The 18,024-nt window shown below is 37.1% G+C and overlaps 1 protein-coding gene across 3 annotated transcripts in view; it reads right to left on the bottom strand.

Moving 5' to 3' along the window:
• The window catches only part of gstcd (glutathione S-transferase, C-terminal domain containing), a 125,409-nt gene that overhangs the window by 32,546 nt on the left and 74,839 nt on the right, over positions 1–18,024 (bottom strand). For all 3 annotated transcript variants that reach the window (XR_008396341.1, XM_017463306.3, XM_017463307.3), the window contains exon 6: positions 1,285–1,400. Coding sequence is in view for 2 of the 3 variants with exons in the window: in XM_017463306.3 (XP_017318795.1) it covers positions 1,285–1,400 (116 nt within the window). In the remaining variant the exon portion in view is untranslated. The remainder of the gene's footprint in view (positions 1–1,284; positions 1,401–18,024) is intronic.

Raw genomic sequence — 18,024 nt, 5'->3', positions numbered from 1 at the left:
CTAAACTACACACTACACTGCCCATTCTACACAACAAGCAAGATTACATAATATTTCCAAACCTTTATGGTACAATATATGTATGGATTCCTAACACAGTGGTGTCAAAGTATAGTATAGGCAGAAAAGGTTATTTTTGACCAAAACCTGTTTTTCTTTTTGGCTGAAATTCAGCAACAGCAACAAGTTAGCAGATGAAAAGGTAGAAGCAGGTGAGGAGATTGCTAGCGTTAACGTGATATGATCTCAGGTTAAGGTCATTCCAATTGAGACAATAAAGATATCAGCTATTACGGACTCATAAAATCATTTACGACGTAAATATAATGATTCAAATAATCTAGAAATAATTCCCGTTTTTATAAGAAATACAGGATATTATTGCTATTATTTGAATGAACATTAGATGGACAGGACTTCGAAACAGCTCATCAGCCTGGAGGCTATGAATAATGCACTATGAAAAAAGACAAGGAAGTCTTCACATATTTCTGTGGTTTCATTTTCCTATATAAAAGCACATGGAGACACATTTGCTTTATGCCACTTATATCCATGGTTTCATCAGTCAACACTTTGTATTTTTCTGACTGCATGATCTCTCATTGCAGCCTTATAACATGCTATGAGCTAATTTGGAACATCCTTTAGGACGAACATTAAAAAAAAAAAAAAAAAAAATTCTGATAATGCTAGTTGTCGTCATAAACACTCACATTTATATACTATATGGCTAAACGTTTATGGGCACCTTACATTACCATTAATATGTGCTTTCTGAATATCTCCTTCAAGATTTACTCCCCCTTATATTATATTAACCTCCACTCCACTATTATGTTATATTAACCTCCACTCTTCCAGAAAGGCTTTGCACTAGATTTTGGAGTGTGGCTGTCGGATTTGTGTTCATTCAGCCACAAGAGCATTAGTGAGGTCAGGCACTGATGTTAAGTGAGGCGGTCTGGGGTGTAATCGGTGTTCCACGTTAGTGTATAATATGTGCGCTGCATACCTCTCAACAAGTTAAAGCCTGGTACTGTAGATTCTCATAGTAGGCTACATTTTGTCACTATGTTGTCAGGATGTCACTCTTTCCATATTGAATTTGACAACTGGAGATGAGAGGTAAAACACAAAACCTTGCAAGACTACCGAGGTCTAGTCCTCATAGCTAGTTACAGCCATGAAGTTATTCATAAAATTGATAGGTACGATTATATTATTATTATTATGATGATGATATTGTCATCATTCACATTTTCACAAACAGCTCTGACTTACTCCTCCACTACAGAAGTCCACTATAGTATGATCAGGATCAGCGAGCTCCTTCACCATGGCGACCAGGTTGTTCAGCTGCTGTCGCTTTCGTACAGCTCGAGTGACCGACATCTTACCTGCGAACAACACATGGTAAATGACTCACCACTAGGGCTGTACAACATGGATAAAAAAAAATGTAAAAAAAAAAAAAAAACAAGAAAAAAAAAAAAAGAAGAAAGAAAAAGTGACGTGCCATAAAGTTGCTGAAGACAGTGATGATGACAGTGTGAGCATTTTCACTGAAGTAAAATTAAACAAGTACAATTTATTTTTAAATTGTTCAAATAAATGTAGGAGCCACCAGGACATGTATTCATTATTGAGAGTTTCAACTAAACCGACAGGCAGGTCCAGAATTAGTGATAGAGATGAGTTAAAAAAACAAACAAACTAAAAAAAAAAAAATAAATTGCCAGTGGTTAATTTGCTTAATTCACACCTTGTGTTAGTTTTTGGTACAAATAGCAGCTGCAACAAACTCATAACTCAAGTATTATGCAGATGATAACAGCTACAATTGCAAACAGTTCAGTTGCTTAGATAAAAAATAAAAGAAAACATTTGCATAATTAGCACTTTTGTCTTCTTTCAATCTTCTGTTAAAATTCACAGCCTGTATTTTATGTACAGATGCAGAAAGGGATACAAGTTGTCTTCACTCTTAGAAAGAAAGCATGCAATTTCAACGTTTACATTTGCTGGAAGAGATTGAAAGAAAGGCAAAGAAGATGGTTTATCAAGAAACCAAGGAAACCATTAAAGAAAAAAAAAACACAGCATCACATCTCTACATCTAAAATTAGAGATCAGAAATGAATAGATCAGAAGATTTGTACGTGATGCACAAAGCAGGCAAGCCAGCAATAAATGCACGATGGTCATTGGTTTTATTATATAAACTTTAAGGCAGAAACAAAGGCTCTTTTTGCTACAAATGTGTCATATAAAGTTAGCCCACTTCATGTTAATACACCTTATATAACTTGTTGACTGCCAGTCTATCATCTTTTGGAAGACTATTAAACCTGAACAATACTCATATGTCCATGTCTGCCAGGTTTACCACCAATTCAATTCAATTCAGTTTTATTTGTACAGCACTTTTAACAAAGCAGCTTTACAGAAATATATCAATTCAGAATATAGATTTTCAATTTATGAATCCCTTATGTGAAAAAAATCCCAAGTAAAATCCATTCCATATTAACCTATGTTGCATTTTGATTCAGCCTCGTTTTTGACTTTTTATTCATTACGAAATTAAAAGACCTTTCATGCACATTTCCCCATATATATATATATATATATGTGTGTGTGTGTGTGTGTGTGTGTGTGTGTGTGTGTGTGTGTGTGTATGTATGTACATATATATATACACACACACACACACATATATATATATATATATATATATATATATATATATATATATATATATATATATATATATACATACATATACACACACACACACACACACACACACGTATGTATATGGCCACAAAGGACCACCCCGAAGTTTTTTTTCAATAATGCCATGCCATCCCTCTTCTACCACAGCAATTTGCTAATGATAATTACAATTGTTTGTTTATTTATTAAAGAATGGCACGTCACACTTTGTAATCAATTATTGTTATATTTAATGTCGTGCAATGCCTGCGAAAAAAGTTAGTTCCTGTTTTCATCTATATTATAGCACCTATAAACACGCAACCCCTCATCAGCCTTACTTTTTTACTTGGCGTGTTCCTCAGGAACCGGAAAGCACAAAACTTCCTGTCCTGAAGACTTTCTCATGGTGGAAAACCTAAAGCTGTAACCTTACCTCTGACAGTTATAAAGCACTGACTGGATTCTCCTTCTATAAATGTTAAACAAATCTATCCTTACAAAAACAAACATTAGAATCATTATAACTGTGATATGTCTTGCAGATGTAAAGGTCACAGCTGCTCTTAGAGAAAATGATAAAACATTCTGTCTGATCATAACTGAGAGTTTGGCAACCATGTGGTATAAATAATAAGAGCGCACATGAATACTTAGAGACCAGATGTATCAATGTACAGAGATCAATGTAAAGATCAGCAAACCATCTGCCTACAGCTTCTACTCCACTTCTACACACATGCACATGACCACTGAGAAACATCTCATTTATACGACACAAAAGGAAGTAAATGATGCTTTTCTGAAGTCAAGGTAGGGCTTCTTTTTTTAGTGCTTCATGGCCCCATCATGCCCATAGCAATCTAGATTATATGCCCAGAGAAAAGTAAAAAAAATGACACATTTCCTATGTCACTCAATCATCCATAAGAGAAAATGCAGACAGCATCACATTATCATCTCCCGAGTCACGGATCTGATCTATCTCCATTTCCTTCCTCACTCTGAAGAGCATTCTCAGGGTGCACTACAATATAAATCACAGTGTGGATAGAGGACATTGGGCAGGGAAGACGTGCAGTAATTATATAGTGAAAAATGTAAAAGTAGCAGCTGTGGCTGAAACGCAAACTAGTGAAGTAACCAAGAGATAGTAGAGCGGTTTCTTCAATAGGTGTAACATCACAGCTGAGAAACAAATAACCAGGACTTGAGTAGAGATTGGGTGTGAGGGGATGCAGTTCCCACAGTTTATTTATAAAAAAACAAACAAAAAAAATCCAGACTCTTATGAAATTCTCAACCCTATTTCCCTTCACCCTTTAATTATCGTTAATCCGGAGATAATCAGAAATCCTCATTTAAAATTTGTAAAAAAAAAAAAAGAAAAAAAAGATTTAGGTCCCTAATGAGCAACCCTGAGTCGACAATGGCAATGAAAATCTCCCCAAAGAGAAAAAAACAAAAGAGAGAGGATCCAGACCTAAATAGAAAATAAGGATAATGAGAAGGGTACAGTAACTCATAAGCACTCCTTGCAACCACAGTGAGCAGAAAAGCATGTCAGAAAGCACAACATGGAAAACCATGAGCGGGCATAAGCAATAAATAAATAAGTCTAGGTTCCTGGTTTGATCCTGAAATCAGGTTCCTGTCTGTCTAGAGTGTTCCCACAAGTTCTCCCAGGGTCCACATGGGTTTCCTCTAGGTTCTCTATTTTCTTTTCCTCCCACCTTCCAAAAACATGCATGTAGGTTGATTGGCAACTGGTGTCCCAGTCAGGGTGTATTCCAGAGTCATGCCCAGTATTCCCAGGATAGACTCCAGATCCAACGCAGCCCTGAGCAGGATAAAGCACTTAATGAAGATGAATGAAGGAAGGATTTAGGGAAGATGTAAAACACATGGCCAATTGGGGAATTGTTTCCAATTTCCATTTGACCACAAACCATCACAAACTTGCCTCAACTAAGGTTTCTTTTTGTTTCCAGACCAGTGGTGTTATCCCAATGTGTGAGAAATAATTCATCAGTAATGCAGTACAGAAGCTTTTACAGTGACACATGCAAACATTTCCAACAAGCAAAGCAGACACTACTAAAAGATCTGTGCACTTTTACTTAAAAAGAAAAAAGCCATCAGAAGATGCCCAAGTTAAATTTGACAGTAATTAGGCTGCTAACTGGATTTGTGATATTTGGTATTTGATTTCTGCTGTCGTTTTTTGCTAAGAAGAAAAAGCTTACAGGATGCAAATAAGAATAAGACAGTTCTACTTAAAAAATGTATACAACCTTCGTTTAACTGCTACCGAGTGCAGAGCTAATAGGCCTTGAGAACATACTATATGTTATTAAACTAAAACCTGATTTGGAATCAGCATGTGTTCAAGATCACTTCATCACACACCAGGCATATGCCAACAATAATAATCCATTTATTTAAATTCATTAGATGGCTAGAACTTTGTCATGATTGGTCGATTGTTGGTGGTCCATAAAATCCGTGTTTCCCCCTCCCATTTATAAAGCCTCCTTTAAGCCTTCTCCTGTGAGCTAATAATTTCTTACATTTAAGGAAAGTTGTCAAATATGAGCAAAAATGTTCTGATTTGATACCACCATGCGTGTCAAGGCAGGATCGCTAGCACCACCTTCACGCTGGCTTCAAACTCTACATCTCCTCAAATTCAGAATCATATGTGATGGAGCATTTACTAAAAGTGGTTTCTCATAAGAGAGGTGAGAGACGGAACATTTCAACACTCGGCTCAAGCATCGCTAATGACGTTTATTAATAATTGTGTATGCAAGATCATAAAATAGCCTTGGCGGGTGGCCCAGGCAGTTTGATTCGACAGACATATTCCAAACCATGGCTTCACTCCCCATGGCAGTCTGTGATTGGCAGTAAAATTAGACATTTATAAGTTAGCAAACAGGGTCTAAACAAGCAAAATGGCACTGTATCCAGTGAGCTTTCAGAAAGTGGATACTAGGGAGATGGAGGTTTGGCGGCATTTAATGAATAATGAGTGAGTGGGGTATTAGTGGAGATGCCAAGCTGGAGTGTGAGACACAAAGTTGGAGAGTTAAAACAGAAATGAGGCAATCCCCAATGCCTGCCAATTCAACTCCCATAGGAACATAACACATTAGCATGGATCAGTGCCCAGTCTCGTAGAGGAAGCAGGATTTATGTAATATAGAAACATAAAACAGAGTGAGGAAAAAAAATTGGAGGGATATATTATCAATTCTTCAATGCATTGTGGTTCTCTTCTTATGCTCATGCAATTTATAAGATACATATATACATACACACACCTTTTCTTTTAATAACACTTAGTAAGCGTTTGGGCGCTGAGCGAAGACACCAGTTGGTTAAGTTTAGCAAGCGGAATTTTCCCGCGTTCATCCATTATGCATTTCTTCAGCTGCACAACTGTACAGAGCCTTCGTTGCATCATTTTGCACTTCCTAATGTGCCACACATTCTCAATCAGAGACAGGTCAGGACTACAGGCAGGCCATGCTAGCACCTGCACTCTCTGCTTACACAACCATGCGCTTGTAATCCGGGCAGAATGTGGTTTGGCGTTGTCCTGCTCTGGATGGCAGCGTATGTTGTTCCAAAATGTGTACATATCTTTCTGCATTAATGCTGCCCTCACAGATGTGCAAGTTACCCATGCCATGGGCACTGATACGCCCCATACCATGACAGACGCTGGCTTTTGGACCTGACGCTGATAACAGTTTGGATGGTCCTTTTCCTCATTGGTCCGGAGAACACAATGGCTGTATTGTCCAAAAACTATTTGAAATGTCGACTCGTCGGACCAGAACTGTCCATCTCAGATGAGACCGAGCCCAGACAAGTCGGGGGCACTTCTGGACAGTGTTGATGCACGGCTTCTGCTTTGCATAGTAAAGCCTTAACTTGTATCTGTGGATGCAGCGGCGAATGGTGTTGACTGACAAAGGTTTACCAAAGTATTCCCGAGCCCATGTCAGGATATCCATTACAGACTCATGACGGTTTTTAAGACAGTGACGTCTGAGGGATCGGAGATCACGCGCATTCAGAAGTGGTTTTCAGCCTTGCCCTTTACGCATCGAGATTTGACCGGATTCCTGGAATCTTTTAATTATATAGTGCACTGTTGAAGGTGAAATGCCCAAAATCCTACCGATTTGTCTTTGGGGAATGTTGTTCTCAAAGTGTTGGATTATTCACCGACACATCTGTTGGCAGATTGCCGAGCCTCGACCCATCCTTGCTCTTGAAGGACTAGGCTTTTTTTGGAGGCTCCTTATATACTATGATTAGACGATTACTTCACCTGTTTCACATCACCTCCTTATTTCAACTAGTCACATCGCTATTAGTCCTTAATTGCCCCGTCCCAACTTTTTCGGAACGTGTTGCATGCATCAATTTCAAAAGAATCGTTTATCTTCAAAAAAAAAAACCAACAACTATACAGTTTATTAGATAAAACGTAAAATACCTTGTCTTTATACGGTTTTTGTTTAAATTAGGGCTGCAACTAATGATTATTTTCATAATCGATTAGTTGGCCGATTATTTTTTCAATTAATTGGATGGGGTGGGGCAACCTTCCAGTACCATTTTTATCCACACGCTGTGTTACAAATTTTTACTTAAAACTAAAACTTTACACAACTATTTGTCCAATTACATATATAAGACTGAAAAGAACCCAATACACACACCAGAATATATATTATTCATTTAGGACTGTAGTTTAATTCTGTGCATTTTTCCCCATCTATAAAAAGTGTGTATAATATATATATATATATATATATATATATATATATATATATATATATATATATATATATATATATATATATATATATCCCTGCAACTACACCACTGACCAGTAGGGGTCCGCAGAAAAACTGCACTAAACCAGTGGGTTCCCAAACTGTGGTGACGGAGGGGGTACGGGAGCATTTACTGAGATTTACTATTCATTTAATTCCGCCTCACTAAATAACATTAAAATTCTAATCCATGTTTTTCTCACGGCCAAAAAATAAACTTGTGCCCCCCCCCCCAACGTACAAACAGCAAAATTGCAATGTTCTAAAGGTCAAATACATGACATCCAATCAAATTATCCTGTCTTTCGCAGTCAAAACTGCATCCACTCACAGTCATGCGTCAGTGCGCATTTTACCGCATGTCATTTATCGCCAGCACACGGCTATGTGATGAAGTTAAGTAATAGCTCGTAACCTTAAAATGGAGAAATATAAAGATTTCATCCCGTACAGCAAGAACCGCTGATCCACAGTCCTCTGACAGCAGTGGCACACGTCCTTCTAACACCGCATCCGTGGCAAGCGTAAGTGTACCCATTGTTACTAGCCCAGTTGACGCTGATACGGACAGCGATGTATCCGAAGTTGAAATGCCACATCTACTTCACCAGCAATTCTTGGAAAAACCATCAAAGAGGCGCAAATATAATGAGAAATATTTCTACGCTGGCAGTGAAGAAAATCCCCAGCCACAGTGTGTATATGTGCAAACGTATTCTTTCATAAATGCATGAAACCAGCATTTCTGCACAGAAGTTTAGAAACAAAGCATGCTACTTAATTTTAGCTAAATAAACCTCAAGAGCTTATTGAAAGACATTGAAGACAACTCAGGAGTAGTAAGACCCTTATAGAAGCGTAGGAAAACCTAAATAGGAAGGGTCTGGAAGCATCCTACATGGTGAGTTACAGAGTGGCTAAGACGGGCAAACCCCATACTACTGTGGAGGACTTAATTCTTCCTGCTGCGGCTGATAAAGTTGGTTTAATGCTTGGGGAAAAGGCCAAAAAAAAAGGATGCCATCATCAGACAACACAGTTTGAGAGAGGGGGTACGCAAAAGGATATTAAATGCCTGGGGTGGTACGCCACTGTAAAAAGTTTGGGAACCACTGCACTAGACGATAGAGTACGCAGTGCATAGTGTAAGTGTATAGTACGTCATTTGGGACACAACTTATTTACTTTCCGCAGCATGCTTTTGGAACAGAAGCAAAGTAATGAGTAAATATACCGTGCGCAGGCCAACTCATCGATAATGAGATTCGTTGACAACGATTTTCATAATCGATTTTATCGATTAGTTGTTGCAGCTCTAGTTTAAATACAAGTCAAAGTACATTTACAAATCACGCCTCTGTTTTTATTAGCATTTTCCATACTGTCCCAAATTTTTCGGAATTGTGGTTGTATTCCTTAATAAGTTTAGTTCATTAGTTTCATGAATGATTTTTGTCATTAACCTTGCTAGATTTTTAATTTCTTAAGGATCAACAGACCTCCACCACCTTAACGGCTTCTTTACACATGAATAATTTCACTAATTGAAATCCTAATGCTCACTACATAGGGTATAACATAACGGCTTTTATAGTACTCTTGTAAATGGTAAATGGCGCACTTATATAGCGCTTTTATCCAAAGCGCTTTACACTGTGTCTCATTCACCCATTCACACACACACACACACACACACACACCAATGCAAGGTGCTAACTTGCCATCGGGAGCAACTTGGGGTTCAGTGTCTTACCCAAGGACACTTCAACATGTGGACTGATGTGGGCCGGGATTCGAACCGCCAACCCTACGATTAGTGGACAACCCGCTCTACCACCTGAGCCACAGCTGCCCGTATTGTATTGTATTGTATTGCATTGCACTACGTGACACTCTAGTGCACTATATGACTCACTATATGAATTCTCTATTCTGATTGGTCAGATAGCAGCTCTTGCCCATGTGTTTTATTAAAAAGTCAGTGTAAGAAACTTTTTTTTCCTTCAAATCTGCATACATATATATATATATATATATATATATATATATATATATATATATATATACATATATATATATATATATATATATATACATATATATATATATATATATATATATATATATATATATATATATATATATATATATATATATATATATATATATATATATATATATATATATATATATATATATATATATATATATATATATATATATATATATTTATATATATATATATATATATATATATATTTTTTTTTTTTTCGAGTGGCCTTCATTCTGACAGGACTAATACATGTACAAGATTTCTCATGATAATTAAAATTATGTTGTAAAAGCAGGGAGTAGTTTTACTGAAGAAAAAAAAAAAATCATATATGCATTATGTTGCATAAAGAATTGATTTATAATTGAAGCATAGCAGCCTGAATCGTATTTGTGCCAAAGGAAGGCAAAGGGGAAAAAAACCAAAAAAAGGCAGCCCTGAATTTGCAGGCTTATCCCGGGAATTATCACTCTATTAGAAATAGAGAGAGGAGAAAATCACGGATAGAAACAGGAACGTAAATGATCATTGTGCTGTTTAAGCCTTTAAAGCCTTTTGGAGTGGCTGAGGAATTCTGCACCTGAGTGAGTGAGTGGGTATATTTGTGTGAGTGAGTGAGAGTGAGAGAGTGAGTGTGTGTGTGTGTGTGTGTGTGTGTGTGTGTGTGTGTGTGTGTGTGTGTGTGTGTGTGTGTGTGTGTGTGTGTGTGTGTGTGTGTGTGTGTGTGTGTGTGTGTGTGTGTTGCACTGCCTCCTTTCCACTCGAGACAAAGGCAGTGAGAATCAAACCTTCTACAGACATCAGCATGCATATCTGACTCACCTCACCTGTGGGTGCGTGAGCTTTAACAGAGCGCGAGTCAGATGCATGCTGATACGCATTTATACCAATGTCAAAACCCTTACTTGCAGCAGCCACATCAAGCATTTTGACGCCTCATATTTCGGGCTTGTCAAATTAGGGGGTGGGGGGGGGGGCAGGATGTCAATTTTACACTGTATTAGTTGTACAAGCTTCATTCATTAAACATTTATTTCCAATTATTGAAAAAAAAATTACTAGAGCAGATGGGCTTTTGACAGCACACATTGTGCAGCTAATGTACAATAATAAGGTTAGAACAATAAGATAGCAATTAACCACACATTAGCATGATTCATCAAACGGTTTCAGAATAATAGCTATTTTAAACATCATTTCACTGATAATCCCTACACAAATTTGGTCAAATTTCCAGAAAGTTATTCTGGAATTTATTTATTTCATTTATTTATATCATTTTGCAGCAGGACAAGGAAATATGAATATTTAATATTGATATTGTGATCAATGATGCATTACAATGCACTTTTCTGAGATATAACAGCTATCACAATTAGGGCTGGGTGGTATGATGATATGATATCGATATCACAATAAATTACATCACGATACACTTTTCTGAGATATCGTTGGTATCGTGACATACATATAAAGTTTTCTACTGTATAAAATCTTCAAATTTGTTACAATTAGCGTTTATTTATCTTTGTACACATTACATGTGTAAATGTCATCAAGCTAATTATTCGGAAGGTTTATTATTTAAACGCAACACTACTATTTTGTTAGGGAGCTCGAGTCCGATGCATATCGTGTAGAATGGTGTCGAAATGTCCTAAAGGTGCATGTATGGTGCATAGTCTCATATGATATGATACTTTGATGTTATAACCACAGAAGGTGCTGATTAATTTTCTATAAGCTCTAACAGTATTGCTGGCTGTAATTCAAAAGGACAGGTTTTGATTAATGCGCTCGTCCTAATGCATTACTCTTGCTATAGTAACAGCTCATTCGAAGGGATGTTGTGGATGCGCCACATAATTTAACATGAATAATAAACAAATAAAATAAAATAATAATAAATAAACATGTTATTTAACAATGGAAAAATGTATCATCATTGATAGGGTAAGTTTTCTGTAAGAAGACATTGATTTAAACATTTACAGAAGGAGTCTCCAGTGTCAACACTTTGTACAAGTAGGTTTTCCACCATAGGAAAGTCTTCAGGACAGAGGACATTGCACTTCCTGGTTTGTTGGTAGCATGACAAGCTGCATTGTTTTCAGAGGAGAGAGAGAGAGAGAGAGAGAGAGAGAGAGAGAGAGAGAGAGAGAGAGAGAGAGAGAGAGAGTAAACAAAGGTTTACAGCTGCTATAGCGTAAGTGATGATAGAAACTAAGTTGTTCGCAGACATTCCACAATATTAAATTTAGCTATAAATAACATTGACAAATTAATTGTACTTGTTGGCAAATCACTGTAGTATAAGACAAATACAACAGTTTGGTACATGCTGTTATAAGATAATAATATTTATATCTATCTCTCTCTCTCTCTCTCTCTCTCTCTATATATATATATATATATATATATATATATATATATATATATATATATATATATATATATATATAGTGGTGGTAACAGCCCACTGACACCCAGTCATTGATTATTTTCCTATAACAGAATGCCCTGTTATGTTTTAGTCCTCACGTAGCATTTGTGCTGAATCTTTAGCTTCAGTGTTAAATCATTTATACTTATATCATGAAACTTCAAGTATCGTGATATGATATTTTCATCATATCACCCACACCTGTTTTATATCACAGTGCTCTATTTAGTTACAAATCCAGTGGTTCAACAAAGTACCAAACTGAACTGGTGCATTGCAAACCACTTTTCAAAAACGATCACTGAAGCAAGCGCTTATGCAAACATGCTATTTCCAGCATTGTTCTTAAGGGACTAGCAGTACAACATTGCCCTGCAGCTCCTGTGCATTTGGCATTGGGCCATTCGCTTTCACATGAGCTTTTTCTCGAACAGCGAAGAGTAGTGTTCTTAAGATTTGAAGTCTCAGAAGCGATGTGGAGGATTAGTCAGACCCGCATCCACAGAGTTATTTTTGTCTCCTTGGGATTAGAGGCAAGTAGAACTCAGTCATCGAAAAACCAGGAGGGCAAGCGCATGAGCATACCTGAGCCATCAGGAACCGTATATAATTAACTTCATTAGACAGCCATAACTGCAGCTCTGTCTCCATACAGCTCATCAAGCTTCAACACCTTGTCAGATGCGAGATCGTGCCAGGTGCCGACTCAGTGAAGCACATAAATACCCATCACACGTTTGGGAGGAAGTCAGTTCCAAGCATTAAATAAGACTGAGATCAGGAAAGTGGTTTCAAATGATTTGAACAGATTTCACTGGCCTGGATTACTGATTCAAGCACTGTCAGGTTCTGTACATTTTTCAGTCAGAGGAAATAAGTATTTCTACACTTTTTGCTATTTAATATATATTAATTTCATATATCCACTTTAAATTTACACACATAATGTCTTTTGAAACGTGAAACTATTACAGACGCTCCGATCGATCGGCCGCCAATCAGTATCACCGATAATCACATTTTATGACTCGATCGATAGTCTCTAAATTTGGCCAATTTCGCAAACCGATCATAATTTGAAGACAAAACACGTGAGGACTTCCCATTTTGTGAAGCTCAACAACCTTTGCCACACATCACAGCTATATTCCTATACACACACATATACATATATACATATATATACACACACACACATATATATATATATATATATATATATATATATATATATATATATATATATATATACATATATATATATATATATATATATATATATATATATATATACACACACATATACATACATACATACATATATATATATATATATATATATGTATATATATATATATATGTATATATATATATATATATATATATATATATATATATATATATATATAGTTATAGGAATATAGCTGTGATGTGCGGCAAAAGGTTGTTGAGCTTCACAAAATGGGAAGTGGCTATGAGAAAATAATACTGAAAAGTATTGATACACACAGTATATATATACACACACACACACACACATCATATAACATCACATGGGTAAATTCGAAGTGAATAAATGTGCAGGAATTATATTATAGAACAAAAATCAAGTGTTTGAATACTTACTTTCCCTTACTGTAGTCTGGAAAAATGGTAGACATGCTTTTAAGCCCCAGGGAACCCAAATCTATAATTGCTTTCTAAGTAGACCGTTGGTCTTGTAGACATAAAATATGCAGTGCACAGTATGAATAATTGGTGACTTTCAGTGTCTGTATTTACTTTAGCAGAATTTCACACCATTTTAATTCATAGGCAGACGCCCAACACAATCTAAGCCTCTAATGATAAAGTAATTAAACGTGCTGTTATTTAATGAAGGAAATTTTGTTCGTATGGTGACGTTTTCTGTAAGGAGATGGGAAAAGTCTTTTTTGCATACCTGATACAAACGTTCCACAAATATGCAACTATAAATGGATAACAAGTATGATTTGTCATTCTTCAATGTTTAAAAAAAATAAAACAAACAAACTATAATCATTGACAAATTTCTGTTGCATAATAGGAATAACACAAACTGCTTTGTAAGGAGGTTAATGTTAAATAAATACACCATACACATCATTTTACTAGAATTTCTCTCTGTGGTGTTCAACAATCCGATAGACTCTGAGTCACCTAGTGAGGGAAAGCGAACTAATTAGCAATGTCTAACCTACTGAGAGCAGACAATTCTATAATACACTAGGTTGGTACCTATGCATGTGAGGTTGAACAACAGTGATGCGTTTAGTTCTGAGTGGAGCTACAGAGAAACAGGAAAGCGCAATCCCCTCTGTCCTGCAGACTTACACACTTCAAAAAAGAAAACTTAGCGACACTGGAGATTCTGCCATAAATGTTAAATAAACCTCTCCTTATAGAAAGCGTCACCGTATCAACATGTTCTTCTTTGTTAAATAACAATCTGTTTATCATTAGGTTTCGATCATATAGGACACCCACCATACAAGTCCTCGTGAATTAATTCTTCATTAATACAAACATCGCAGATTTCGCTTTAATAAAATTCATTGTGATTAAGAATTCTGAAACATTTATACCATTATAGTTATGCAAGAGATTAGTTATCTTATATGTACTATGCTAAAAACAAAAAATGCCAAATAAGACAACATTAATCTGTACATTTCCCTGATTAAGTCATTTTACTACTCTGATGCACCTAAAACAATGTCATAATTTAATACAATTAAAACAACTGTCCCCTTTTGCTCACTAATTCACTAAGAGTTCATGTCATGGTGGTTGAAAGGTATGTCATGGACCATTTCCTCTGAGACTCAACAACAGCTTTCAAAGTAAGGAGCCAAGTTCTAGAGGAATGCATGATCAGTGACTGACAAATTCTCCTCTGGGAGGATTTCGGTTGAAGATACATGGTTATTTCAGGCCATTTTTGGTTTAAATCGTCCATCTCAAAAGGAACAACACAGAAAAGGATATAAAACTGGTTGGTTAAATCGAAAGCAAAAAAAAAGAAGAAGAGAGTATAGAGAATAGAATACAGAATCTATGGGGTATTGTCAAGAGGAAAATGAGAGACACCAGAACCAACAATACAGACGAGCTGAAGTCCGATATAAAAGCAACCTGGGCTTCCATAACAGCTCAGAAGTGCCACAGACTGATTGCCTCCATGCCACGCTGCATTGATGCAGTAATTCGTGCAAAAGGAGCCCCGACCAAGTATTGAGTATCTCCATCCATCCATTTTCTATACCGCTTATACTTACTGGGTTGCGGGAACCTGGTGCATATCCCAGGAGGCGCCAATCCATTGCACTGCACAATCTCACACACACATTCACACACCCATACATACACTACGGACACTTTTGGACATGTCAATCAGCTTACAATGCATGTCTTTGGACTCGGTGAGGACACCTCTCAAATTTAACTGCTTTTATTTCCAGCAAACTTCTTAACATGTGTAAATATGTGTATTAACATAAAAACATTCAACAACTGAGACTTAAACTGAACAAGTATCACACGTTTGACGAACAGAAATGGAATAATGAGTCCCTGAACAAAGGGGCGGCGGGGGGGGGGGGGGGGGGGGGGGTCGTCAATATTAAAAGTAACAGTGAGTATCTGGTGGCCTCCATCTGCTTTAAGTACTACAGTGCATCTCATCCTCATGGACCGCACCAGATTTGTCACTTCGTGCTGTGAGATGTTACTCCACTCTTCCACCAAGGCGTTTGCAAGTTCTCGATCATGTCTTGGGGGACACACGGTTACATGTAATTTGTCACTGCAAGGACGATCAGCTGTCCTCCCTGTAGCACTGTCTTAGGCGTCTGTACATTGCTCTGGACACATCTGCAGTCCTCATGCGTCCCTACAGCAGGTCTATGGCATGTTCACGCAGGTGAGCAGGAACCCTAGATATCTTTCTTCTGGTGTTTTTCAGAGTCAGTAGAAAGGTCTCTTTAGTGTCCTAAGTTATTGTAACTGTGACCTTAACTGCCTGCTGCCTGTAAACTGTTCGTGTCTTAAGGACTGTTCCACAGGTGCATGTGCAATAATAGTTTATAGTTCATTGAACAAGCATGAAAAACATTGTTTAAACCTTTTCCAATAAAGATCTGCAAAGCTTATTTGGATTTTACAAAATAATCTTTAAAATACAGTCCCTTGAAAAAGGGACGTTTCTTTTTTTGCTGAGTATATATCAAAGAATATGATAAAATGGTCATTATAAAGTAAGCACTTGCTTTTGCTTAATTTTACTGCCTGTTTCTGCAGTACAAACATTTCAAACATTGATTTTATCTTGGACATTAAAAAAAGAGAGAGAATTACCAAAGTACAATCATTCTGACCTACTGTACATGAAATGTTTTCAAAACTAGCCCCAGGTGGAACCACTGGCAAACATCCATTTGGCTTCTTATCAGTTCAAACAAATATAAATCAACAGATTACCGGGCCTCTAATTTCAGCTTTTTTTCTTTCTTTCTTGATGCAATTACAAATGAGTGTCTTTGTCTGGATACACTGCCTTTGACCTTCCCATGATCTAACGCTAAACAACCTCACAAGAGCTAAAAAGGCCTAAGAAACCCCATTTGTCATCTTGAAGGTCATTGGAACTCGAGTTGAGGCTCAGAAAATGAAAGGTGACTCCCAAAACCAGATAGGTGCTGAGAGATTGAACCGATGATGTTCTTCTAATCCTAACTTAAAAAGACATTAATAACCCGTCACTTCACAAACCTCAACTTGTCCGATTGATCTTTTCAACAGGCCATAATTCAAAGTCTTATTTACTGAATGTATCCTGCGAATCGTTTGATTGATGAGCGTTTGCAGCACTATGCCAGAGCAGCATGGATTTAAAGCTTTTAAACAGTAGGAGATTTGTGTCTAATTGGGTTCTCTCTATAGTCAAGGAAAGGTTAAGCAATCTGCCTGTTACAACTTATGAAAGATCATTAGATGAAGAAGGCTCTCACTCACGTAGAGACATGGCTAGAGCCAAGATCAGTCATGAACTGCACTCTGACTCTGAACAGGAAAATCCCCCTTTGACAGAGTAAATACAAGTAGCCTTGAAGAGAACTGAGCAATGAGCTAAAGTGTAATCCATCATGTCAAGTGTAGGTAATAAGAAAAGGCACACATTGGTATTTAGATCTTAGAACTTTCTATTAAGTGCTGCTTGGACAGCTTACACCGACTATCCACCATTCATACTTTGAACTTTAATTATAAACCGGTTAAAACATATTTTTACCACTTACATTTGCATGCCATACAGTGAGGGAAAAAAGTATTTGATCCCCTGCTGATTTTGTACGTTCGCCCACTGACAAAGAAATGATCAGTCTATAATTTTAATGGTAGGTTTATTTGAACAGTGAGAGACAGAATAACAACAAGAAAATCCAGAAAAACGCATGTCAAAAATGTTATAAATTGATTTGCATTTTAATGAGGGAAATAAGTATTTGACCCCCTCTCAATCAGAAAGATTTCTGGCTCCCAGGTGTCTTTTATACAGGTGACGAGCTGAGATTAGGAGCACACTCTTAAAGGGAGTGCTCCTAATCTCAGTTTGTTACCTGTATAAAAGACACCTGCCCACAGAAGCAATCAATCAATCAGATTCCAAACTCTCCACCATGGCCAAGACCAAAGAGCTCCCCAAGGATGTCAGGGACAAGATTGTAGACCTACACAAGTCTGGAATGGGCTACAAGACCATTGCCAAGCAGCTTGGAGAGAAGGTGACAACAGTTGGTGCGATTATTCGCAAATGGAAGAAACACAAAAGAACTGTCAATCTCCCTCTGCCTGGGGCTCCACGCAAGATCTCACCTCGTGGAGTTGCAATGATCATGAGAACAGTGAGGAATCAGCCCAGAACTACACGGGAG

This window comes from Ictalurus punctatus, chromosome 3 (assembly GCF_001660625.3).
Source record: "Ictalurus punctatus breed USDA103 chromosome 3, Coco_2.0, whole genome shotgun sequence".
Lineage (NCBI taxonomy): Eukaryota > Metazoa > Chordata > Actinopteri > Siluriformes > Ictaluridae > Ictalurus > Ictalurus punctatus.
Note: the sequence above shows the minus strand (reverse complement) of the source record. Positions and strands in the feature narration are given on the sequence as shown.